The sequence below is a fragment of the Amblyraja radiata genome, chromosome 8, assembly GCF_010909765.2.
Source record: "Amblyraja radiata isolate CabotCenter1 chromosome 8, sAmbRad1.1.pri, whole genome shotgun sequence".
NCBI lineage: Eukaryota > Metazoa > Chordata > Chondrichthyes > Rajiformes > Rajidae > Amblyraja > Amblyraja radiata.
Window position 1 is genome coordinate 74,836,719 of NC_045963.1, and position 27,601 is coordinate 74,864,319.

Here is a 27,601-nt window from a genome sequence, read left to right on the forward strand (position 1 = left end):
CAGGTCAGGCAGCATCTGTGCAGGGGATGGATAGGTATTTCAAGTCGGGCCGTTTCTTCAGACTCATTTTATTAGTCGTAAATAGCACTTTTTCCTCGAGTGGACATTAAGTGCTGGAGTAGCTCCACGGGTCAGGCAGCATCTGTGGAGCGTAAAAGCCCTCTCCCACATACGATTTCATTCAAGAGTTCTCCCGAGTTTAGCCCCGATTCGAACTCGGGGATTTACGGTAATGGCCGCTCGCAGGTACTCGGGGGGGCTCTGGTGGACATTTTTCAACAAGTTGAAAAAAAATCTTCACGAGTCTTTCAGAGCTTACCCCGTTTCCCAAGTACCTGCCGTTAGCGTTACGAGCCGCTAAGAGACGTCCCCGAGCTCCGACGTACCCGCTACGTACATTCGACGTGCTTACCACGAGCTTGATTTTTTTGTAAACTCGGGAGAGCTCTTGAATGAACTCGTACAGTGGGACAGGGCTTTTAGGATAGGTAAAGTTTTGGGTCAAGACCCTTCTTCAGACGTATTCTCCAGAGATGCTGCCTGACCTGCAGAGTTACTCCTGTCCTTCCATGTGTAGGAAGGAACTGCAGATGCTGGTTTACACCGATGACAGACACAAAGTACTGGAGTAACTCTGCGGGACAGGCAGCATCTCTGGAGAGAAGGAATGGGTGACTTTTCGGATCGAGACCCTTCTTCAGACTCTGTGTGAATGGGTGATCGATGGTCGGCATGGGCTGTTCTGTTAGAGGTTCTATTTATCCGTGTGATCTCAGAGGATGTTTTAACGCAGCCCAGAACACAATCCATTACCCCACTAATTTTTCTTGCAACCTTCTCTCCCCATATTCCCATCACCTCCACCCACAGTTTCGGATCGAGTTTGAAGAATAGCGAAAGGCCTGGATAGAGTGAATGTGGAGAGGTTGTTTCCACTAATGGGAGAGTCAAGGACTAGAGATCACAGCCACATAATTAAAGGACATTCTTTTAGGAAGTAGTTGAGGAGGAATTTATTTTGTCACAGGGTGGTGAATCTGAGGAATTCTTTGCCACAGAAGGCTGTGGAGGCCAAGTCAGTGGATATATTTAAAGCAGAGATAGATAGATTCTTGATTGGTATGGGTGGCGGAGGTTATGGGGAGAAGGCAGGAGAATGGGGTTAGGAGGGAGAGATAGATCAGCCATGTTTGAATGGCGGAGAAGGCTTGATGGGCCGAATGGCCTAATTCTGCTCCCATCACTTATGAACTTATGATCTTATGAAGAAGGGTCTCGACCTGAAACGTCACCCATCCCTTCTCTCCAGCCATGCTGCCTGTCCCGCTGAGTTACTCCAGCACTTGTGTCTGTCGTGCTGCTTCCATCCTCCTGTCTGGCCCGGAGTTGATAAATAATAACATGAATGATTTTTTTTTTCTTCTTTCAGCTGGATGAGATTATCGTTTCTGACTAATGTAAATGGAAAGATTCCAGTAAGGAGGTGAGAAATTCTGTCCTACTTAGGGCATTTAGGGCGCTTCGAGGAAGTGGGCAGCACGGTGGCGCAGCGGGAGAGCTACCGCCTCACAGCGCCAGAGATCCTGTGCCAGGTGCTGCCTGTACGGAGTTTGTACGTTGTCCCTGTGACCTGCGTGAGTTATCTCTGGGTATTCCGCTTTCTCCCTCACTCCCCAGAGACATACATCTTTGTAGGTTAATTGGCTTGTTATAAATTTAAATTGTCCCCTACTATATGCAGGATAATGGAAGTGCGCGAGGATCGCTGGTCGCTGCGGTGTTTCCGTGCTGTATCTCTAAACTAATCTAAATTAAAGTGCTTATTGGTTTATTGCAGTGAGATACAGATCCACCACAGATTTTTGAGTCCAGAGTCTTGCCGGATTATCCGTTTTGCCGGAGGTCACGGTCTCCGAGAGGAGTGCGATGGTACCGGAATGTTCCAGAGCTCCGACCACAGGGGGCAAATTCCGCCCGCCGATCGGCTGCGCAAGTCCCGATGTGGTCGGGATTGGCCCCCTCACCCAGCCTAGGGAACACATTTTCGGGGGGGGGTACTTCCGTGGGGTGGATTTCAAGCAGGCTCTCGTAGACGAGATGGAGAGACCAGTGGAAGTCAGCGGAACCATCTAGGCTACACCAGTACATCAATGACCCCCATGGACGTCCCCGGCCAGGACCTGCCCCGAAAGCAGTGGACAACCCTCAACCGCTTGAGGACAGGCGTTGGACGCTATGGAGTAGCGATGAAGAGGTGGGGCATCGTGGACAGCGAGCGCCTCCTGCGAGTGTGGGGACCCAACACAGACAGTGGAGCACAGAGTCACCAGTTGCCCCAAACACCGGCCACCGAATGGTGAACGAGGTCTGATTGCCCTGGAGCTGCAGGTCTAAAAGACATACGACAGAAGAAGAATAATAATAATAATAATGGATGGGATTTATATAGCGCCTTTCTAATACTCAAGGCGCTTTACATCGCATTATTCATTCACTCCTCAGTCACACTCGGTGGTGGTAAGCTACTTCTGTAGCCACAGCTGCCCTGAGGCAGACTGACGGAAGCGTGGCTGCCAATCTGCGCCTACGGCCCCTCTGACCACCACCAATCACACACACATTCACACACATTCACACACAGGCAAAGGTGGGTGAAGTGTCTTGCCCAAGGACACAACGACAGTATGCACTCCAAGCGGGATTCGAACCGGCTACCTTCCGGTCGCCAGCCGAACACTTAGCCCATTGTGCCATCTGTCGTCCCTAAGAAGCACCTATTGTCTATTGAAATGTTGCAGAGAAGATTTATGAGGATGTTGCTGGGACTCCAATGCCTGAGCTTTCAGGAGAGGTTGAGCAGGCTGGGACTCTATTCCTTGGAGCGCAAGAAGATGAGGGGTGAAGGTGTACAAAATCATGAGGTGACTAGATCGGGTAAACGCACGGTCTTTTGCCCAGAGTAAGGGAATCGAGAACCAGAGGATATAGGTTTAAGGTAAGGGGGAAAGATTTAATAGGAACCTGAGGCCTAACATTTTTACACAAAGGGCGACAGGTGTGTAGAACGAGCTGCCGGAAGAGATAGTTGAGGCAGGTACTATCATAATGTTTAAGAGATATTTGCCCAGGTACATGGATTGGATAGGTGTAAAGGCTATGATTCAAGCATGAGCAAGTGTGACTAGTGTGGATGGGGCCTGTTGGTCAGCGTGTGCAAGTTGGGCCGAAGGGCCTGTTTCCACATTGTACTGCTATCCGGGCACATGGCTATTTCACCAAAGGCAAATCATCGAAGAGTGGACTGTGGATGGTATTGGTTCAACAAACTCCAGTGTGCATTATTTGGCTTCAATAACTTAGTTTTGCAAGTGTAAATTGGCGTGACTAGGTGGATAAAATGAGAACAATCCAAACTCACTTTTTGGAGATAAGCGGGCAGGCAGTTACTCCTAAGAATCCAGAGTCTGTGAGCATTTGGTTGTCATTTTGTTTTCCAGTATTACCAGAACTTTTGCATCAGGCAAGACAGAAAAGGTGATATTTCAGGTATTGAAAGAGCTCGGTTTTCCAAGTGGCAAGGTAAGTTTTTTTGGATCCTTGAATTTGCCTTCCCTCTTTTAATGTTAATGAAATATAGTGTGGAAATAATTATTACAACAGATTCTTATTAATCATTTCCCCATTCACCATTCACCTGGAGTGATACAGTGTGGAAACAGGCCCTTCGGCCCAACTTGCCCACACCGACCCACATGTCCCAGCTACACTAGTCCCACTTGTCTGCGTATGGCCCATATCCCTCCAAACTTGTCCTATCCATGTACCTGTCTAAAGGGCCTGTCCCACTTTCAAGACCTTTTTTACTCATGGACATTTTTCATCAGGCTAGAAAAAACGCCCCGACCTACTTGATGCCATGAGTACCTGCGACTAGCATCACGGCCTGCTACGACCTACCTACGACCTCCTACCGACCATGCTGCGAGTATGAGTCAAGGGCAAACTCGGCAGAGGTCGTGAATTAGGTCGTGAAAGTGGGACAGGCCCTTTAACTGTTTCTTAAACGTTGGGATAATCCCAGCCTCAACTACCTCCTCTGGCAGCTCGTTTCATACACCCACCACCCTCTGTGTGAAAACATTACCACTCAGATTCTTATCAATCATTTCCCCATTCACCTTAAACCTATGTTCTCTGGTCCTCGATTCCCCTACTCTGGGCAAGGGGCTCTGTGCGTCTGACCGATCTATTCATCTCAGGATTTTTATACACCTCAATAAGATCACCCCTTATCCTCCTCCGCTCCAAGGAATAGAGTCCCAGCCTACTCAACCTCTCCCGATATGCATTAGATATATTGTTCACTGTGGGATGGTGAAAACGAGTTATACAGACAATGAAACTCACCAGGACGGCAGTGAAACTAGTGCAATGACATTGAAAATGATAATTATTTATAGTGGTCAATAGGTTGGTTCTATAGTACGGTTTCGCACTATCCTGTTACTAGCTTCCAAGGTCTAGTCCTCTCAATACCCAAGGTATAGTCCTCTCAAATTTTATTGCTTCACCCTTGGTGATGATGGCTGCAACAACCAAGGCCCTGAACTTGGGAATTCCCTCCATATGCCTTCCGAGATGTTTTCGAGAGGGTGCAAATGTGGGAAGGGATGTCACCCCAGGGTGCCACACGAGTGGCAAGGGCGCTGGGTCATAAGGTCATAAGTAACAGGGGAAGAATTAGGCCATTCGGCCCATCAGGTCTACCTCGCCATTCAATCATGGCTGATCTATCTCTCCCTCCTCACCCCATTCTCCTGCCTTCTCCCCATAACCCCTGTCAGCCGTACTAATCATAGAAACATAGAAGGTAGGTGCAGGAGTAGGCCACTCGGACCTTCGAGGCAGCACCACCATTCAATATGATCATGGCTGATCATCCAAAATCAGTACACCGTTCTCCCCATATCCCTTGATTCCATTAGCCCGAAGAACTAAATCTAACTCTCTCTTGAAAACATCCAGTGAAATGGCCTCCACTGCCTTCTGTGGCAGAGAATTCCACAGATTCGCAACTCTCTGGGTGAAGAAATGTTTCGTCATCTCAGTCCTAAATGACTTACCCCTTATTCTTAAACTGTGACTTGCTTTCTCTGCTTTAAAAATATCCACTGACTTGGCTTCCACGGCCTTCTGTGGCAAAGAATTCCCACCCTCTGACTAAAGAAATTCCTCCTCATCTCCTTCCTAAAGGAACGTCCTTTTATAATTAAAGGTAGACAAAAATGCTGGAGAAACTCAGCGGGTGAGGCAGCACCTATGGAGAGAAGGAATAGGCGACGTTTCGGGTCGAGACTCACCTTCAGACTGAAGACCTGATATGTCGCCTATTCCTTCGCTCCAGAGATGCTGCCTCACCCGCTGAGTTTCTCCAGCATTTTTGGCTGCCTTGGATCTTTCCAGCATCTGCAGTTCTTCTTACACATCCTTTTATCATTATGGTTTTTGGAAACACTGCCAATTAAAATTCCTTGTATGTTGCAAAACATACTTGGCTAATAAAATATGATTATGAATAATGAATGTATGTACAGCCATGGAGAATGCCAGAGGAATTTTGCACAGTTCATGATTTGTAAATATTTTTAATTCCAAATAAAGTTTGTTTTGATATTTCTTTGAGAGGAGATGTTTACCAAAATGCTGGCTGGATGAAAGGGTTTCAGCTCCAGGGAGAGGTTGGATAGACTTGGATTGTATTCGCTGGAACATCAGAGGTTGAGGGGAGACTTAAAAGAAGTTATGAGAGGAATAGATATGATAGAGAGGCAGAACCTTGTTCCCAGGGTGGAAGTGTCCAACCATAGAGGCCATAGCTATATATTGAGAGGGAGAAGGTTTAAAGGAGATATGCGGGAAGGCAGATAGTGGCATTTAAGATTAAGAGGCTTTTTGATAAGCAGATAGAAGTGCAGGGAATAGAGGAAAAGGAATATGGCAGGAAACATGTTCCCGATGTTGGGGGAGTCCAGAACCAGGGGCCACAGTTTAAGAATAAGGAGTAAGCCATTTAGAACGGAGACGAGGAAACACTTTTTCTCACAGAGATTGGTGAGTCTGTGGAATTCTCTGCCTCAGAGGGTGGTGGAGGCAGGTTCTCTGGATGCTTTCAAGAGAGAGCTAGATAGGGCTCTTAAAAATAGCAGAGTCAGGGGATATGGGGAGAAGGCAGGAACAGGGTACTGATTGTGGATGATCAGCCATGATCACATTGAATGGCGGTGCTGGCTCGAAGGGCTGAATGGCCTACTCCTGCACCTATTGTGTATTGTTATGAACAATATATAGTCCCTGCCTCAACTACCTCCTCTGGCAGCTCGCACACAGATTCTTATTAATCTTTTCCCCACTCACCTTAAACCTATGTCCTCTGGTCCTCGATTCCCCTACTCTGGGCAAGGGGCTCTGTGCATCTACCCGATCTATTCATCTCATGATTTTATACACCTCAATAAGATCACCCCTCATCCTCCTGCACTCCAAGGAATAGAGACCTCTCCGGATAGCTCTCCCTATGTACATTAGCTACATTGTTCGCTGCGGGGAAGGTGATAACGAGTTATACGGACAATGAAACTTACCAGGACGACAGTGAAACTAGTGCAATGACTCGAGTGGGGAGAGACGGAGAGAGAGGGGATGCAAGGGTTACTCGAAACTGAGACTGTTCAAAATGCTTCAAAGAGATTCAAATAATTAAAACAAAATAATTTTTAAAAGCTAATTAAAAATTAAACTTTTATTTAATAATACCTTAAAGCAATAGAAATTAATTGAAAAAACTAAATAAAATAATGGAATGTAAATTTTCTGCTGTGTTTCAATCAATATAGGCAGCCCCGTGAACAGGGTCACATTGCACACATTAGCCATTCTAGTAGGAAGGCTAATGCCCCTGTCCCACTTAGGAAACCTGAACAGAAACCTCTGGAGACTTTGCGCCCCACCCAAGGTTTCCGTGCGGTTCCCGGAGGTTTTTGTCAGTCTCCCTACCTGCTTCCACTACCTGCAACCTCCAGCAACCTCCGGGAACCGCACGGAAACCTTGGGTGGGGAGCAAAGTCTCCAGACGGGTTTCCGTTCAGGTTTCCTAAGTGGGACAGGGGCATTAGGGACTATTTGCCAAGAGCATAATAATAATAATAATGGATGGGATTTATATAGCGCCTTTCTAATACTCAAAGCGCTTTACATCGCATTATTCATTCACTCCTCAGTCACACTCAGTGGTGGTAAGCTACTTCTGTAGCCACAGCTGCCCTGGGGCAGACTGATGGAAGCGTGGCTGCCAATCTGCGCCTACGGTCCCTCCGACCACCACCAATCACTCACACACATTCACACACATTCACACACAGGCAAAGGTGGGTGAAGTGCCTTGCCCAAGGACACAACAACAGTATGCACTCCAAGCGGGATTCGAACCGGCTACCTTCCGGTCGCCAGCCGAACACTTAGCCCAGCCGAACACTTAGCCCATTGTGCCATCTGTCGCATACAACAGTGCACGGTGGCGCAGTGGTAGAGGTGCTGCCTCTCAGCGTCTGAGACCCGGGTTCGATCCTGACCCGGGTTCGGTGCTGTCTGTGCGGAGTTGGTACGTTCACCCCGTGACCGTGTGGGTTTCCTCTGGGAGCCCCGGCCTCCTCCCACACTCCAAAGACGCACAGTCCGGCAGTGGTGGGGACCTCAGGTGCACCAGCTGAAGGCTTTGTGGGGAAAGCACAAAGTGCTGGTGTAACTCAGCAGCTCAGGCAGCATCTGTGGAGAAAATGGCCAGGAGACGTTTTGGGTTTTCACCCTTCTGAAAAAGGGTCTCGACCCAAAACGTCACCCATTCATTCGCTCCAGAGATACTGCCTGTCCTGCTGAGTTACTCCAGCATTTTGTGTCTATATTGAGCATAGACATTGGGAGGTCCTGCTAGAGTTGTATAAGACGTTGGTGAGGCTGCATTCGGAGTAGAGTGTTCAGTCTTGGTCAATCCGCTGTGGGAAGAATGCTACTTAGCTAGAAAGGGTGCAGAGAAGATTTACAAAGATGTCATCAGGACCTGGGGTCCTGAGCTATAATAATAATAATAATGGATGGGATTTATATAGCGCCTTTCTAATACTCAAGGCGCTTTACATCGCATTATTCATTCACTCCTCAGTCACACTCGGTGGTGGTAAGCTACTTCTGTAGCCACAGCTGCCCTGGGGCAGACTGACGGAAGCGTGGCTGCCAATCTGCGCCTACGGCCCCTCCGACCACCACCAATCACTCACACACATTCACACACAGGCAAAGGTGGGTGAAGTGTCTTGCCCAAGGACACAACGACAGTATGCACTCCAAGCGGGATTCGAACCGGCTACCTTCCGGTTGCCAGCCGAACACTTAGCCCATTGTGCCATCTGTCGTCCCGAGGGAGGGGTTGGGTAGGCTAGGGCTGTATTCCTTGTCATACAGGAGGCTGAGGGGTGATCTTATAGCGTTGCAAAACATCATGAAGGGAATAGATAGGGGGGATGCATAGAGTCCTTTACCTAGAGTAGGGAAATCAAAAACTAGAGGACAGAGGTTTAAGACGAGAAGGCCAAGGCCATCAGACTGAAGAAGGGTTTCGGCCCGAAACGTTGCCTATTTCCTTTGTTCCATAGATGCTGCTGCACCCACTGAGTTTCTCCAGCATTTTTGTCCAAGGCCAAGATTTAAATGGGAACCTGAGGGGCATCCTTTTCACCCTGTAGGTGGTGGGTATGTGGAACGAGTTGCCAGAGGAGGTAGTTGAGGCAGGAACTATAACAACATTTAAAAGACACAGGATAGATACGTGAATAGGAAAGGTTTAGAGGGATATGGGCCAAAGCGCAGGCAAATGGGACGAGCTTACATGGGTATCAGGGTCAGCAGAGACGTGTTGGGCCGAAGAATTTTGTAAGTTTCTATAAGATCCCCCCTCAATCTTCTAAATTCTATCGAGTACAAGCCGAGTCTATCCAGTCTTTCTTCATATGAAAGTCCTGCCATCCCAGGAATCAGTCTGGTGAACCTTCTCTGAACTCCTTCTATGGCAAGAACGTCTTTCCTCAGATTAGGAGACCAAAACTGTACGCAATACTCCAGGTGTGGTCTCACCAAGACCCTGTACAACTGCAGTAGAACCTCCCTGCTCCTATACTCAAATCATACGTTCCAATAGCCGACTTACCGAGGTAGCCTTTGCGGGCCGGTTTCTCGGCACCCCTGGCGGAACATTCCGGTACCCTCTGTTTGTATATCGGCAGTGGGCCTGCATCTCACTCCCTACATACTCTCTGTAAAACCTCACCTCCCTTCCTACCCGTGTCGTGGCTACCAACATAGGTGAGGCAGCAACTCTACCGCTGCTCCAGACCTTGACTGCAGCCACAGAAATACACATCTGCCTCCCCGGACTATCATTTTGTGCAGAATACTCTTGTGCGGGTGGAGTAAGGTGGATATTCAGATTACTCTGAGATCTTATGACCAATTTTATTTCAGGCCACGATACTATTTTCATTGCATTACTGATAAGAAAATATAAAAGCTGTCAGTATTATATTGATTTCATCTAATCATGTTATTAATAAGCTTGATAGGTTAATAAATCTTCAAATAAATATTAATGATATTCTCTCATGTCTTACAGATTGATGAAATTGAGCCAGCTGTTTTCACCTTTGATAAGTTTTATGCACTAACTCAAAAAATTTGCCCACGCACTGACATCGAAGAACTATTCAGGACACTGTAAGTGTTTAATTATTCGGAATGGGTAGTGATTATTAATTAACGATGTCACGGAGGCGCAGTGGTCGAGTCGCTGCCTTACAGCGCCAGAGACCCGGGTTCCATCCTGACAACATGAAGTTTGCCCGTACGGTGTTTGCACGTTCTCCCCGTGACCTGCGTGGGTTTTCTCCGGGTGCTCCGGTTTCCTCCCACACTCCAAAGATGTCCAGGTCTACAGGTTAATTGGCTTGGTGTAAATGTAAATTGGCCCGAGTGTAGGAAGGAACTGCAGATGCTGGTTTAAACTGAAGACGGACACAAAAAGCCGGAGTAACTCAGTTAGGGTTAGGGTTAGGGTTAGGGTTAGGGTTAGGGTTAGGGTTAGGGACAGGTAGCATCTCTGGAGAGAAGGAATGGGTGACGTTTTGGGTCGGAAGAAGGGTCTCGACCCGAAATGTCAACCATTCTGTCCCTCCAGAGTTTCTGCCTGTCCCGCTGAGTTGCTCCAGCATTTTGTGTCAATTGTTCCTAGTGTGTGTAGAATAGTGTTAGTGTGCGGGGATTGCTGGTCAGTGCGGACTCGATGGGCCGAAGGGACTGTTTCCACTCTGTATCTCTACACTAAACTAATTGAAGCTCCAGACGGTTTATTAATGCATTAATAAGAGCAGCATTTATGGGAATATAACAGACATTGGAGGGCAAGATGTGTCTTTGGGTACGGGCAGTGAATGCATGTTTCGTGTGTTGGCAGCTTTCTGCATTCACATCTGTATGTTTAGTTCCACTGCAAGTTTAGTTTAGTTTGGAGATACAGCGCGGAAACTATCCCTTCGGGCCCACCGAGTCCGTGCCGAACAGCGATCGCCGCACACTAACACTATCCTACGCACACTAGGGACAATTTACAATTTTTACCGAAGCCAATTAACCGACAAGCCTGCACGTCTTTGGAGTGTGGGAGAAAACCGGAGCACCCGGAGAAAACCCACGCAGGTCACGGGGAGAATGTGCAAACTCCATGCAGGCAGTACCCGTGGTCGAGATCGAACCTGCGTCTCTGGCGCAGTGAGGCGGAAACTCTGCCGCTGCACCACCGTGATGCCACGTGCAAGTGTTGTACTTTTGTTGCCCGCTAACCAGTCAGCGGAAAGGCAATACATGCCTGCAATCGAGCCGCCCACAGTGTGCAGATACATGACATCTGGGCGATGCTGTTTTTAAAATCTCTTTTCACTAAGAGAGGACATGGCATGTTGACCCATATGTTGTTACAGTACTTGTTATGATAAATTAATAGTGGCATTGAAAACATAACAAATATTTATTTAATTTAACCTTAACAATTAATCTAGTGTGGAGCGCAGCTGGATTTATTCTGCATCTGCTGGACTAACAGTCATTTGTTAATCTATGCTGCTAGTTTAGATAAAATATTAACTTAATGCAACATCGTGGGATATATCATGCTATGGGTCCTGTTAGTTCAGTCTAGTTTATTGTCACGTGTACCGAGGTACAGTGAAAAGCTTTTGTTGAGTGCTAACCAGTCAGCAGAAAGACAATACATGATTACAATCCAGCCATTCGCAGTGTACAGATACATGACAAGGGAATAACGTTTCGTGCAAGATAAAGCTGGCAAGGTTCGATCAAGGATAGTCCGAGTGGGTCACCAAAGAGGTAGATAGTAGTTCAGCGCTGCTCTCTGGTTGTGGTAGGATGGTTCAGTTGCCTGATAACAGCTGGGAAGAAACTGTCCCTGAATCTGGAGGTGTGTGCGTTTTCACACTTCTATAGCTTTTGCCCGATGGGAGAGGGGAGAAGAGGGAGTGGCCGGGGTGAGACTGGTCCTTGATTATGCTGCTGGCCTTGTCGAGGCAGCGTGAGGCGTAGATGGAGTCAGTAGAAGGGAGGTTGGTTTGGGTGATGGTCCACAATTATCTGCAATTTCTCGCAGTCTTGGATGGAGCTGTTCCCAAACCGTGCTGTTGTGCCCCCTGATCAAATGCTTTCTATAGTGCATCTGTAGAAGTTGATGAGAGCTGTAGGGGACATGCCAAACTTCATAAGCCTTCTAAGGGAGTAGAGGCGTTGATGCCAAAAAGTATGTGACCTGGTGAGTTGGACCTTTCCATTAGTTTAGTTTAGTTTAGTTTATATAGATACAGCATGGAAACAGTCCCTTCGGTCCACTGAGTCCGCACCGATCAGCGATCCCCGCACACTAACACCGTCCTACACACTCGAGGGACAACGTACAACTACTCCCAGCCAATTAACCTACAAACCTGCACGTCTTTGGAGTGTGGGAGGAAACCGATGACCTCGGAGAAAACCCACGCGGTCACGGGGAGAATGTACAAACTCCGTACAGTCAAGCACCCGTAGTCAGCATTGAACCGGGGTTTCTGGCGCTGGATGCACCATAAGGCAGCAGCTGTACCGCTGCGCCACCGTGCCGCCCTGTGTAATTGTGTAAAAAGAATCTTGAAATAATAAATAATTGCACTGTACTAACTGAAAGCCACATCAAAGGCTCGCTGTCAGAAATACTTGGTATTGGAGTCATACAGCGTTTAAACAGGCCCTCTGGTTAACTCGTCCCTGCTGACCAAGATGCCCCATTTGTCCACGTTTGGTCCAAATCCCTCGACACCTTTCAATAGACAATAGACAATAGGTGCGGGGGAGTAGGCCATTCGGCCCTTCGAGCCAGCACCGCCATTCAATGTGATCATGGCTGATCATCCACAATCAGTACCCCGTTCCTACCTTCTCCCTGTATCCCTTAACTCCTTTTGTAATTTTGAATAGAACTTGAGTAGAATGGCACATGGGCGCAGAGGTAGAGTTGCGAAACCCAGGTTCGACCCTGACCACGGGTGCCATCTGTACAGCGTTTGTGCATTCTCCCAGTGACCGCGTGGGTTTTCTCCGGGTACTCCGGTTTTCTTCTTGCACTCCAAAGACGTGCACGGTTTGTGGGCTAATTGGCTTCTGCAAATTGCCCGTAGCGTGTACGATAAAAGTGGCGCAAGGGTTGTCGCTGGTCGGCGCGGACTCGGCGGGCTGTTTCCACGGTGATGTTTCAGGTCGGGACCCTTCCTCAGACCGAGAGTCAGGGGAGAGGAAAACAAGAGATGGGAAAAAGGTACACAGAACAAACGAATGAAAGATATGCAGAAGGACAAAGCAAAGCCAGCAACGATGATCAAGAAAAGCTGGAACCCACAATGGTCCATTGTTGGCTGTGGGAAAGGTGATATAGTGAAATTCAGCAGGACGACAGTGAAACTAGCACGAGGACTAAGGTGGGGGAGGGACGGAGAGGGAGTAGGGATGCAAGGGTTACTTGAAGTTCAAGAAATCAATATTCTCTACTATGAAGATGCTGCCTGTCCCGCTGAGTTACTCCAGCATTTTGTGTGTCTATAAATAATTAGCTCAGGTTATGCCGAAATAGCATTTTAAATTTCCTCTTTCTTGGAATTGAAGTTGAATGGCCACAAGCTGATACTTTGATTTGTAGCATTTAATTATTGAAGTGCAATGAAAATAATACTTCCTTTAGGGAAGGAAAAAAATGGTCATTTCACACATGCTATCTCCTCACGATGGGTCCGTAGAAAATGTAGCTTGTCGAGTATTGCTTCAATTTTGCAAATTAATTGTAATGCATTCAATATTTGCAGTAAACCTCTCATTTAGTCTGAATATCTACCGGGCCACATCAGGAAAGACAATGAATGCACTGTTAAAATAATGATAACAATATTATAATATAAAGGAACTGCACAATATAGCGCTTTGTGGTTGGTGAATCTCGCAGAGATTCTGAACATCTCTTTCTGACAATAGACGAGGTTTTCTGGGAATCCCTTCGAAACCGCGAGGGAAGCTTGCATTTTCTTGAGCTTGTGTTGTGAAAAAACTGTGTGCAAAATATGCCGTCGATTTACGATTCTACTGAATTCCTTTTCAGCAATGGAGACAAAACTGATTACTTAACTGTAGACCAATTAGTCAGCTTTCTGAATGAAGTAAGCAACATTCATTCATTAACTTTGCCATGCATCTTGCTTGCGGTAGTTTGCTTTGCTCCCTGCCTTGCCCGCTACGTGTAATGCATGGATTGCCCAACTATTTGATCGCTGCAATATCTTTAATGCTATTTATTTATGAAGTAACAATAACTGCATCCGGATGCACAAAGTGAGACATGCATTACTGCTTTCGCTTCTGCTTTGCTGCCAATGCGTGCCACTTTGATGCATAGTTCCGTGGATAGCGTAACTGCTGGAAATGTATGCCTTTTTGTGCATTGATAACCTGTCAGTTATTTCTTTCTTGGTTGCGATGATGTTTAGTTTAGAGACACAGCGTGAACACGGCCCACCATGACCGTGTCGACCAGCGATCCCCCCGCACTAGCCCCATCCAACACACACATACTAGGGAAGAATTTACAGTCTTTACCGAAGCCAATTAACCTACAAACCTGCGCGTCTTTGGAGTGTGGGAGGAAACCGGAGCACCCGGAGAAAACCCGCGCAAGTCACGGGGAGAACGTGCAAACTCCTCACAGACAACCACCCGTCGTCAGGATCGAACCCGGGTCTCTGCCGCTTTGAGGCAGCAACTCTCCCGCTGCGCCACCCTGTCGCCCCGGGTACTGATTTCGGCCAGGTTGTTAATAAAAATAACCTTGATCTTAATTCTGCAGCCCTGATGCTACGATGTGAGATACCCGAGTAAAAACAAAACATTGTCATAAGTGATAGGAGCAGAATTAGGCCATTCGGCCCATAACGTCTACTCCGCCATTCAATCATGTCTGATCTATCTCTCCAGCCTAACCACATTCTCCTACCTTCTCCCCATAACCCCTGACACCCGTACTAATCAAGAATCTATCTCTCTGTGCCATTGATTTGGATTTATCCACAGCCTTCTGTGGCAATGAATTCCACAGATTCACCACCCTCTGACTAAAGAAATCAAAGCCAGCATAAAATGTACATGTATATAAATTGTGTTTCATACCCATTGGTATTTTATCCATGTGACATCTATATATTAAAAAAACAGTAATCTGGATAAAACTACCTGCTACAGGTAGTAAATCAAAATATGGCAGCACAGTGGCAGCGGCAGTGTTGCTGCCGTACAGCGCTTGCAGCGCCGGAGTCCCGGGTTCCACCCTGACTACAGGTGCTGCCTGTACGGAGTTTATACGTTTTCCCCGCGACCCGCGTAGGTTTTCTCCGAGATCTTCCGTCTCCTCCCACACTCCAAAGACGTACAGGTTTGTAGGTTAATTGGCTTAGGTTTGTATACTTGGTAAAAGTGTAAATTGTCCCCAGTGTGTGTAGGCTTGTGTTAATGACCGGGGATCGCCGGTCGGTGCGGACTCGTTGGATTTTCTCATTTTTAGCCACTTCTACTAACACTTCCCTCTGCTCTTGCTCCCCTCCCTCCAACCTAGACGTTTGATGGAGCCATCCAAACCATCCAACACAACCACAGTCCCACAGTCGGCCGCAGTGCATCTCTTTTGAGATCACACCTTCCCTAACCAGAATAGAATCAGAACCAGAATACCTTTTATTGTCATTTGAACCTAAGTACAAATGAAATAACATTTCTGCCGTCATACAAATAAGAAAAAAAACCAAGACACACAATGAACACAATTTAAAAAAACATTCATCACAGTGAATCTCCAAACACCTCCTCACTGTGATGGAAGGCAAAGTCTTGTCTCTCCCCTGTTCTTTATTCTTCTCCAAATGTTAAAGCCCCCGGCGGGCGATGGTAAGTCCGTCAGCCGTTAAGGCCGCGCCGGGCGATGTAAGGCCCTGCTCCGGGTCTTGATGTTAGAGCCCCCAGCGGGCGATGGCAAGTCCCGTGGCAGAACCGACAACCAGTCTCTCAGGGAACCACCTTGCCTTAGATCATCTGTTGCCAGCCCTGGTCTTTTCTCGCCTCCATTTCTTCCCCACCCATCCTTTCAGTCTGAAGGAGAGTCTTGATCCGAAACGTCACGCATAGGAAGGAACTGCAGATGCGGGTTTACACCGAAGATAGATACAAAACGCTGGAGTAACTCAGCGGGACAGGCAGCATCTCTGGAGAGAAGGAATGGGTTTACGTTTTGGGTCAAGACCCTTCTAAAAAATGGATGACGTTTTGGGTCGAGTCCCTTCTTCTGGTCTTGATCTGAAACGTCACCCATTCTTTCTTTACCGAAACGTCACCTGCCCATTTTCTCCAGAGATGCTGTCTGACCCGCTGAGTTACTCCATCACTTTGTGTCTATCACCTCAATACTTAAGGGATCTGTCCCAATTGGGCGTAATTTGCGCCTCACGCAGATGGCGCGCAAAGATTTTGTACATCCCAAAATCCTGGGGCGTTGCGCGCAACCGCGCGTCACTGCCTACATCACCACGCACCATGCGCGCGTAATGCGCACCATGCGCGCGTCGTGCGTCGTGATGCGTAAATGATGTCGCGTAAATGACGCGCAAATGACCCCCAAGTGGGACAGGCACTTTACTTTGCACTGTCTCGGCTCTCTCTATATCATTTTGTAACATTGATACCAAGTCCACATCTCCACTCCTCACTCTGTCTTTGGGAATTTAGTTAGTGTAGAGATACAGCGTGGAAACAGGCCCTGCGGCCCACTGAGTCCGCGCCGACCAGCGTTCCCCGCACATTAACACTATCATACACACACTAAGGGCAATTTTTACATTCGCACCAGGCCAATTAACCTACAAACCTGTACGTCTTTGAAGTGTGGGAGGAAACCGAAGATCTCAGAGAAAATCCACGCAGGTCTCAGAGAGCTCCCGTGGTCGGGATCTAACCCGGGTCTCATGGCGCTGTGAGGCAGCAACTCTACCGCTGCGCCAGCGTGACGCCCTTATCAGGAGCGTTGGCCCTGCTTAATTTTTCTCTGCCGTTTCTTCAACGCACCACATGTCACAATAAATGCTAGTTCATTGAGGAACTCCATTGGAATATTCTCATGGAAATAAACGTTATTTCTTCATGTTGAGACGGAGGCAAAACGCCCGTATAAAATCGGCTGCAGCTGAAATTTCACGGGGGGTAAAATCAATCTGTCTTTAAAGTTGAACACGATTTCAATCGCAACAGCGTGCAAAACATGAGGTTAGCATAACCCAATCTTAAAATCTCTATTATTAAATTATAGATTCAATCTAATTTGTCAAAATGCTGACTTCATTTCTCGGGCTGACCTGTGGTAAATGCATGTGGAATCTTTGCTCTTTTATAACATTATATAGAATGCTTTAGAGTTTAGACAAAAAGCTGTAGTAACTCAGCGGGACAGGCAGCATCTCTGGAGAGAAGGAATGGGTGACGTTTTGGGCAAATAGACAATAGGTGCAGGAGTAGGCCATTCGGCCCTTCGAGCCAGTACCGCCATTCAATGTGATCAGGGCTGATTATCCACAATCAGTACCCCGTTCCTGCCTTCTCCCCATATCCCCTGACTCCGCTATTTTTAAGAGCCCTATCTAGCTCTCTCTTGAAAGCATCCAGAGAACCGGCCTCCACCGCCCTCTGAGGCAGAGAATTCCACAGACTCAGCACTCTCTGTGAGAAAAAGTGTTTCCTCAATGTCCATTCCTTCTCTCCAGAGATGCTGCCTGTCCCGCTGAATTACTCCAGCATTTTGTGTCTATCTTGCATTTAAACCAGCACCTGCAGTTCCTTCCTAAATATAAAATGCTTTCAAGGAAAAAATCGTTCAGTTTAGTTTATTGCCACATGTACCGAGGTACAGTGAAAAGCTTTTGTTGCGTGCTAACCAGTCAGCAGAAAGACAATACATGACAGTCCAGCCATCCACAGTGTACAGATACATGAAAAAGGGAATAATGTTTAGTGCGAGATAAAGTCCAGTAATGTCTGATTAAAGATAGTCCGAGGGTCTCCAATGAGGTAGATGGTAGCTCAGGACCGCTCTCTAGTTGATGAGAGGACGGGTTGATTAGTACAGATGTCAAGGGTTATAGGGAGAAGGCAGGAGAATAGGGTTAGGGGGGAGAGATAGATCAGCCATGATTGAATGGCGGAGTAGACTTGATGGGAGATTCCGCTCCTATCACTTATGACCTTAGAACTGTTCAATTGCCTACTAACAACCGGGAAGAAACCGTCCCTGAAACTGGAGGAAGTGTGCATTTTCACACCTGTACCTCTTGCCTGATGGGAGAGGTGAAAAGAGGGAGTGAGAGGGGGGGGTGAGACTGGTCCCTGATTATGTCTGGCGGCCTTGCCGAGGCAGTGTGAGGTGTAGATGGAGACAGACAGTGTTGGGGGCTCGCGTTAATTCATGTTTTTTTTTCCCCCTCGCTGTAGAATCAACGAGATCCTCGTCTGAATGAGATTCTGTTTCCCTTCTATGATACCAAAAGAGCAATGCAGATACTCGAACATTATGAACCCGATGAAGCGTTGAGAAAGCAAGGTAACCCTCTTGTGTCTGTCCGCCTTCATATAAACGCCTGGCTCAGGTGATGACGATGCATCATCTTCAGACGCCTGCTACTGTCGTTTTATTTAGCAGTTCTTTTCAAACACTGATACATTTTGCAGTATTACTTTAGTTTTTCGAGATACAGTGCGGAAACAGGCCCTCCGGCCCACCGAGTCCGCGCCGACCACTGATCCCCGCGCGCCAACAGTATCCCACACAAACTAGGGGCAATTTACTATTTGTACCGAAGTCAAACCTATACATCTTTTTGGAGCGTGGGAGGAAACCGGAACACCCGGGGAAAACCGGAGCAGGTTACAGGGAGAACGTACTAACTCCGAATGCGGATCCTGTGGTTACGAGATTAGGCCCTTGCATTTGCCCGCCTGCTCGTTTTTGTTCCTCCGGTGTTGGGGGGGGGGGGGGGGGGGGGGGGGTGGTCGTGTGGCGCCATCTGGTGGTCGGGCCACTGGTTAATCAAACCCTCGTTCATCATGTGATAAGAGGCACGTGACTGAGCGGCGGAGCAGAGGTTGTGCCCTGCTGCAGACGCACGCAGTTACTCTGGGCTCAGCAACGCTGCTCTTGTTTTTGATTTATTCTTTTGTTTAATAAAGCTCGTCCTTAAGTTCACAAAGTCTGACTCCTTTATCAAGCTTTATCAGGATCATACCTGGGCCTCTACCGCAATGCCACCGTGCCAGCCAGTCCTCGCTTTATGGCAGATATATGTATCTAGGGGTGGCACAGTGGCGCAGCGGTAGAGTTGATGCCTTACAGCGCCCGAGACTTGGGTTAGATCCTGACTACAGGCGCTGTCTGTACAGAGTTTGTACGTTCTTCCTGTAGATAAAATTGTCCCATGTAAATTGTCCATAGTGTGTGTAGGATAGAACTAGTGTACGGGGTGATCATTGGTTGGCGCGACCTCGGTGGGCCGATGGGCCCGTTTCCACGCTGTATCTCTAAACTAAACTAAACTAAGCCTTCACTATGCACTGTAGACAAAAATGCTGGATAAACTCGGCGGGTGAGGCAGCATCTATGGAGTGAAGGAATAGGTGACGTTTCGGGTCAAGACCCGAAACGTCACCTATTCCTTCGCTCCATAGATGCTGCCTCACACGCTGAGTTTCTCCAGCATTTTTGTCTACCTTCGATTTTTCCATCATCTGCAGTTCTTTCTTAAACACTTCACCATGCACTCATCAGATTATGCAGTATTTGCTTGTAAAGGATATCAGGTGCATTGAAAATGGATATGCTTCACACAAAATGTAATTCCAGGTGCTGGAAGAACTCAGGCTGCGGCCTAACTATGCAGTAAAAGTTTGCCCCGGCCTTCATCTTGAATATTGCTCAGTCGTGCTCATTGGCGCCAAGTTTTGATTGAATAATACCTGGTGAACAGCTTCACAACTTTAAAGGAGACTAGCCCCCAACCCACCCGTTCCCTACCCGTAGCCCCTAACTCAAGCCGTTCCCGAAAGTAAGATTCCAACACTCCCCTTGCCTCAATCAAGGGCCTGTCCCACTTTCACGACCTAATTCACCACCTTTTTTACTCGTGGACATTTTTCATCAGGCTAGAAAAACGCCCCGACCTACTTGATGCCACGAGTACCTACGACTAGCATCACGGCCTGCTACGACCTACCTACGACCTCCTAAGACCTCGTGACGACCATGCTGCGAGTATGAGCCAAGGGCAAACTCGGCAGAGGTGGTGAATTAGGTCGTGAAAATGGGACAGGCCCTTTGGCAGTGCTCTTCAAAAAAATACTTCAATTGCTCTTGCCCTGCGTGTTGCAATGGCAATTCTTCCTCCCCCTCCTGAGGGGTGAGAAGTTCAGTGTGTTCCTGTGTTGCTAATTTAAAGGAGATGTGCGGGGCAAGTATTTTTTACACGGAGGGTGGTGGGTGCCTGGAACGCGCGGCCAGGGGTGGAGGTTTTGTTTATCGTCACACAAGATAGGTAGATTCTTGATTAGCCCGGGGGTCAGGGGTTGTTATGGGGAGAAGGCAGGAGAATGGGAGAGATAGATCAGCCATGATTGAATGGCACATTAGACTTGATGGGCAGAATGGCCTAATTCTGCTCCGATCACTCAAGCCACAGTGAACATTTTCTGTACAGTTTTTTGTTGTGTACTATCCAGTCAGCGGAAAGACTATACATGATTACCACGATGCTTTATTCTCACTTGTGCAGAGCTAGGTACTATGAAAATCTTTGTTTGCAGATTACACAAAGAGTTGCCACCAGGGTGCCAACAAAGTTACAAAAAGTACTCGTTCCTTCTACGTTCCCCCGCACAAACCGGGCCCCCCTTTGTTCTTAGTGGTCCCCCCCACAAACCGGGCCCCCCTTTGTTATCGGTGCCTCCCCACCCCAACACTGGGTCCCTCTTTCGTCTCGACGGCTCGTCCTTGTCCACCTAGGCCGGACTGCGACCTTGCGGCGCTGACCGACTGTCAAGCCAACCACAGTGTCCAGCCGCAGGATGAAAGGGCATAATGTTCAGTGCAAGAGTAAAGGGCCGGTCCCACGAGCATGCGACTGCATGCGGCAAGCGCGACCTAACGTGGTCGCTTGAGCCGTACGGCCTCGCGGGGCCGGTCCCACTTCGATCGCCGGAGCCGTATGGAGTTGTGCGGTGCTGGTCCCGACATCGCGCGGGGCTCCAAAAAACTTACACTGTTCAAAAATTCCGCGCGGCAACGGCATGCCGGCCCACAGCCGCATTGAGGCCGTACGCAGCGTCTTGATGGCGTACGCCTAGTGCAAACTTCCCGCGGACTTCGCTCGAACTTCACGTCAACTCGTACGGGATCACTCGACCTCTGCGATGCCCCCGCTTCCGGTTTGGTCGCACTCACTGCATGCAGTCGCATGCTGGTGGGACAGGCCCTGTACGAGGATCACTCGACCTCCGCGCGGCCCCCGCTTCCGGTTTGGTCGTGCTTGCCGCATGCAGTCGCATGCTCGTGGGACAGGCCCTTAAGGAATGCTGCTGTTGGAGTGGAGGTTTATAAGATTGGAGCGACTGGAATGAGTGATTGCATGTCCACGTCTGGGACCAGCGCGCAGAGGGGCGCCAGAATTGGGCGCCAACTTGGTGCCAGGGTGGTGAATCTGTGGAATACTTTGCCGCAGAAGGCTGTGGAGGCCAAGTCAGTGGATATTGTTGAGACAGTGATAGATAGATTCTTGATCAGTACGGGCATCAGAGGTTATGGGGAGAAGGCAGAAGAATGGGGTTGGGAGGGAGAGATAAGTCGGACGTGATTGAATGGTGGAGTAGACTCGATGGGCCGAATGGCCCAATTCTACTCCTACCCCTTATGATCTTGGGTGCACAGCGGTGTCTCAAGAGGCTTTCGGATCAGCACATGGATACGCAGGGAATGGAGGGATATCGATCACGTGCAGGATGATGAGATTAGTTCATCTTGGCATCATGTTCGACACAAACATTGTGGGCCGAAGGGCCTGTTCCTGACCTCTACTGTTCCATGTTTAATGCAGTGAGCATTTTATTAGAGAAAATATTTGTTATTCAGTTTTGAGAAACAGCGCCTTCCCCCCTCACCGTAATCCTATGTCTTCTGGTTCTCGACTCCCCTACTCTGCGCAAGAGATTCTGTGTGATTACCCGATCTGTCCCTCTCTTGGACTTGTACACTTTCTCTATTGAAGAACGTTGCAGGTTTGCAATGAGGAATTCCTTGCAACAGCCTGAGTCGTATCAGCTGGTTTACGCCGACGAAAATTAACCAAAGCCTTTGGTTCGTTGATGTGTGTGGGAGGGAAGAGGGTAAATAAACGAGCAGCTGTTTTGGCTCCCCATCTATCAGAGTGACTATCCACAAATGTTTATAACATGATGCAGTAAAAATACTGCCAAAATCCTTCCCCAGCTCAGACTGCAATGAATAATTGCAGTGCAGCGGCAGAGGTGCTGTCTGTATGGAGTTTGCACGTCGTCCCCGTGACCTGCGTGGGTTTTCTCCATGTGGTCCAGTTTCCTCCCACACTCCAAAGACCTATAGGTCTTTGTAGGTAAATTAGCTTAGGTAAAATTGTAAATTGTCCCTAGTTTGTGTAGGATAGTGCTCGTGTACGGGGTGACTGCTGGTCGGGCGCGGACTCGGTGGGCCGAAGGGCCTGTTTCCGCACTGTATCTCTAAAATTTAAAAAATAATAATCTTCCCATTCCTCAATTTTTTTTCATACTCAAGAAGTATTGAGTATAAGAGTCAAGAGGTCATGATGCAGCTGCATAATGTTATGTTAGACTGCCTTTGCAGTATTGTGTGCAGTTCTGGTCGCCCCATTACATGAAGGGTGCAGATGCTTTGGACAGGGTGCAGAGTAGGCTTGCCAAAATGGAGACCCGTTTGGTAAGCTTACCAAAATGGAGACCCGTTCGGTAAGCTTACCAAAATGGAGACCCGTTCGGTAAGCTTACCAAAATGGAGGTGTCTTCCCTTCACCAGAATGCTGCTTGGATGAGAGGGCATCAGCTATAGGTGGAGACTGGACAAAGTTGGATTGTTTCCTCAGAAGCGATCCAGTTTGAGGAGGGACCTGGTGGAAGTATATAAAGTTATGAGAGGCATAAATAGGCGACAGAGTCAGAACCTTTTTTCCCAGGATGGAAATGTCAAAGACTAGAGTGCATAGCTTTAAGGTGAGGGGAGGGGGTGGGGGGGGGGGGGGGGGAGCAAAGTTTAAAGGAGCCGTGCAGGGCAGATTTTTTACACAGAGTGTAGTGGATGGTTGGAACATGCTGCCAGAAGTGGCGTTGGAGGCAGATGCGATAGTGGCATTGAAGCGATGGTGGCATTTATGGATAAGCACATGGATGTGCAGGAAATGGAGGGATGTGGATCGTGTGCTGGCAGTGTGGAAACAGACCCTTCGGCCCACCCAAACAGCGATCCCCGCACACTATCACTATCCTGCACGCACTCGGGACAATCTACAATTAACCTACAAACCTGTGCGTCTTTGGGGTGTGGGAAGAAACCGGAGCACCCGGAAAAAAAACCCCACGCAGTCACGGGGAGAACGTGCAAACTCCGTACAAGCGCGGGTCTCTGGTGCTGTAAGGCAGCTGCTTTACCGTTGCGTCACCAGGCCACGCATAGATTGGCCTATCTTGGCATCGTGTTCAATACGGGCGGTTAATTGTGGGCCGAATGGCCTGTTCCTGTCCAGGAAGGAAACTGCAGATGCTGGAGTAACTCAGCGGGACAGGCAGCATCTTTGGAGAAAAGGAACGGGTGACGTTTTGGGTCGAGACCCTTCTTCAGACAGAGAATCAGGGGAGAGGCAAACGAGAGATATAGACGATGAATAGAGAGATATAGAACAAGGATGAAAGATGTGGAAAACAGTAACGGTGTCCTGTGCTGTGCTGTTCTATGTGTCGGAAGGAACTGCAGATGCTGGTTTAAACTGAAGATAGACACAAATGCTGGAGTAACTCAGCAGGACAGGCAGCATCTTAGGAGAGAAGGAATGGGTGACGTTTTGGGTCGAGACCCTTCTTCAGACTGGGAAGGAAACATAGAAACACCTTTCCCTTCCTTATCTCTGTATCTCCCTCTCCCCTGACTCTCAGTATGATGAAAAGTCTCCTCCCGAAACGTCACCCATTCCTTTTCTCCAGAGATGCTGCCTGTCCCGCCGAGTTACATGTTGTGTCTGTACTGCTCTATGTTCTCTGTGGGCTGAGAGTCGTGAGCCTGCTTTGTATTCCGCTGTCGAGCTGTCAGTTCTTCAGCACGACCTTGGGTCACATTTCCCCCGAGTGTTTCCACGATGCGTGACCTTAAACCACAGTGTCGCTTTTCATAAACAAATGGCAAGTCTTTTTCCCTGCCTGCAGATGGCGAGACAGACTGATCCACAAACCACAACAACTGCAAACCTAAAATTACTTTTTTTATTTCTTCTGCAGTTGTACAGGGCTCTGGTGAGACCACATCTGGAGTATTGCGTACAGTTTTGGTCTCCTAATTTGAGGAAGGACATCCTTGTGATTGAGGCAGTGCAGCGTAGGTTCACGAGATTGATCCCTGGGATGGCGGGACTGTCATATGAGGAAAGATTGAAAAGACTAGGCTTGTATTCACTGGAGTTTAGAAGGATGAGGGGGCAACCTTAGAGAAACATATAAAATTATAAAAGGACTGGACAAGCTAGATGCAGGAAAAATGTTCCCAATGTTGGGCGAGTCCAGAACAAGGGGCCACAGTCTTAGAATAAAGGGGAGGCCATTTAAGACTGGGGTGAGAAAAACGTTTTTCACCCAGAGAGTTGTGAATTTGTGGAATTCCCTGCCACAGAGGGCAGTGGAGGCCAAATCACTGGATGGATTTAAGAGAGAGTTAGATAGAGCTCTAGAGGCTAGTGGAGTCAAGGGATATGGGGAGAAGGCAGGTACGGGTTATTGATTGGGGACGATCAGCCATGATCACAATGAATGGCGGTGCTGGCTCGAAGGGCCGAATGGCCTCCTCCTGCACCTATTTTCTATGTCTCTATGACATTGCTAAGTTGGTTTTATTTTGTTCAAAGTGAGTGCAATAACTTGTTAGACGTCTACCGAGATCTGATTAGTTCACTTGAGAGATGCAGCGTGGAAACAGGCCCTTCGGCCCATCGTGTCCGCGCTGACCAGCGATCCCCGCACACTAATACTGTCCTATAAATATATTCAGAGGTGCCAGGTTTTGTCCGAGCATTTCAATATTCTAGTACAGGTACCTGAAAATCAGTATTTTGCTGAGGAAATCAGTATTTTTACGTGGTGCCATTTTTGCTGAATTAAAATTTTTTTTAAAATGTTTTAAAGATAAATAATTCATGAAATAAATGACTTCATACAGCTTCGAAAAAGGTTTGCAAAGAATGTTACCTGAAATACACACACTGGGGACCATTTTTCCAATTTGACCGAAGCCAATTAACCTGCAAACCTGCGCGTCTTTGGAGCGTGGGAGGAAACCGGAGCAACCGGGAGAAAACCCACGCAGGTCACGGGGAGAACGGACAAACTCCGTACAGACAGCTCCCGTGGTCAGGATCGAACCCGGGTCTCTGGCGCTGTGAGGCAGCAACACTACCGCTGCACCTCCGTGCATCTGTTTTCCACTGATGGAACAGCCCAAAAAGGAGTTGAAAGTGAAATCTTCGACAATGACGCCAACAAAATCTTCCTAGTTTAGTGTCGCTGCGTATTGCATTGGTGTATAAAATATGCAAGAGATGGTGCCTTATAGCTTGGTTAAATCATAACAGTATCTGCCATCTAGTGGACATAGAGACAAACTGCCTTTGAAAGCCATTTCCTTTAGATGGACACCAAACGCTGGAGTAACTCAGTGGGTTTTCTCCAGCATCTCTGGAGAAAAGGAATAGGTGACGTTTTTCGGGTTGAGGCTCTCCTTCAGACCAACCCGTCTCGACCCAAGATATTACCTCTTTCTTTTCTCCAGAGATGCTGCCTGACCCGCTGAGTTGCTCCAGTTTTTGAGTGTCTTAACTTCGGTTTAAACCAGCATCTGCAGTTCCTTCCTACAGCTAACCATTTCCTTTATATCACAGGTAGACAAAAATGCTGGAGAAACTCAGCGGGTGAGGCAGCATCTATGGAGCGAAGGAATAGGTGACGTTTCGGGTCGAGACCCGAAACGTCACCTATTTCCTTCGCTCCATAGATGCTGCCTCGCCCGCTGAGTTTCTCCAGCATTTATGTCTACCTTCAATTTTCCAGCATCTGCAGTTCCTTCTTAAACATTTAATCCTTTATATCACTGTGGTTTAGGAAGGGACAGCAGATTTATACCAAAGATAGACACAAAAAGCTGGAGTGACTCAGCGGGTCAGGCAGCATCTCTGGAGAGAAGGAGCGGGTTACTTTTTGAGTCGGAACCCTTCTTCTCAATCGGGTCTGAAGAAGGGTCTCGACCCGAAACGTCACCTATTCCTTCTCTCCAGGGATCCTGCCTGATCCACTGAGTTGCTCCAGTTTTTTGCTTGTGTCCTAATGGCACCATTCTCTAATCTTAGTTTAGTTTAGAGATACAGCACGGAAACAGGCTTTTCGGCCCACCGGGTCCGTGCCGACCAGCGATCCCCGCACATGAACACTATCCTACACCCATTAGGGACAAATTTTACATTTACAATAGACAGTAGATGTAGGAGTAGGCCATTTGGCCCTTTGAGCCAGCACCACTATACACTGTGATCATGGCTGATCATCCACAATCAGTACCCCGTTCCTGCCTTCTCCCCATATCCCTCCACTCCGCTATCCTTAAGAGCCAATTAACCTACAAACCTGTACGTCTTTGGAATGTGGGAGGAAACCGAAGGTATCGGAGACAACCTACGCAGGTTACGGGGAGAACGTACAAACTCCATACAGACAGCACCCATAGTCCTAGACTCTCCCTCTAGTGGAAACATCCTCTCCACATCCACTCTATCCAAGCCTTTCACTACTCTGTATGTTTCAAAGAGGTCTCCCCCTCATTCTTCTAAACTCCAGCGAGTACAGGCCCAGTGCTGACAAACGCTCATCGTAGGTTAACCCACTCATTCCTGGGATCATTCTTGTAAACCTCCTCTGGACCCTCTCCAGAGCCAGCACATCCTTCCTCAGATATGGTATGCAGCGAATGAAAGGTTATGGATCACAAGCAGTCAGTGGAGATTAGTTTATCATGGCATCCTGTACAGCACGAATATTTTGGGCCGAGCGGCCTGTTCCTGTTCCATACTGTTCTATGCTCCTTGAAACTATAACCTATTAAATGTCACCTTGTTCCTTTCGTCTTGTTCATCAGAATCAAAAAATTATTTCCAAAAAGATTTCTGTTCAGTCTTCGATTTGCAGCATTAGCTGCATTTGACTTTTGCTCCACGCCTGCTCCTGCTCCTTTGGCTGTCTTGCACTGCTCCAATCTCTGTAAACTCCCGGGCACATAGAAACATAGGCGCAGGAGTAGGCCATTCAGCCCTTCGAGCCAGCACCGCCATTCAATATGATCATGGCTGATCATCCAGAATCAGTACCCCGTTCCTGCTTTCTCCCCATATCCCTTGATTCCGTTAGCCCTAAGAGCTAAATCTAACTCTCTCTTAAACATCCAATGAAATGGTCTCCATTGTCTTCTGTGGCAGAGAATTCCACAGATTCACAACTCTCTGGGTGAAGAAGTTTTTCTTCATCTCAGTCCTAAATGGCCTACCCCTTATTC

The 27,601-nt window shown here is 47.9% G+C and overlaps 1 protein-coding gene across 2 annotated transcripts in view; it reads left to right on the top strand.

The window, feature by feature from the left end:
* Positions 1-27,601, top strand: part of plcb4 (phospholipase C beta 4) — a 445,314-nt gene that overhangs the window by 284,028 nt on the left and 133,685 nt on the right. For both annotated transcript variants that reach the window (XM_033026236.1, XM_033026237.1), the window contains exons 8-12: positions 1,430-1,483; positions 3,498-3,579; positions 9,719-9,819; positions 13,787-13,844; positions 18,205-18,313. In XM_033026236.1, coding sequence (XP_032882127.1) covers positions 1,430-1,483; positions 3,498-3,579; positions 9,719-9,819; positions 13,787-13,844; positions 18,205-18,313 — 404 coding nt within the window. The remainder of the gene's footprint in view (positions 1-1,429; positions 1,484-3,497; positions 3,580-9,718; positions 9,820-13,786; positions 13,845-18,204; positions 18,314-27,601) is intronic.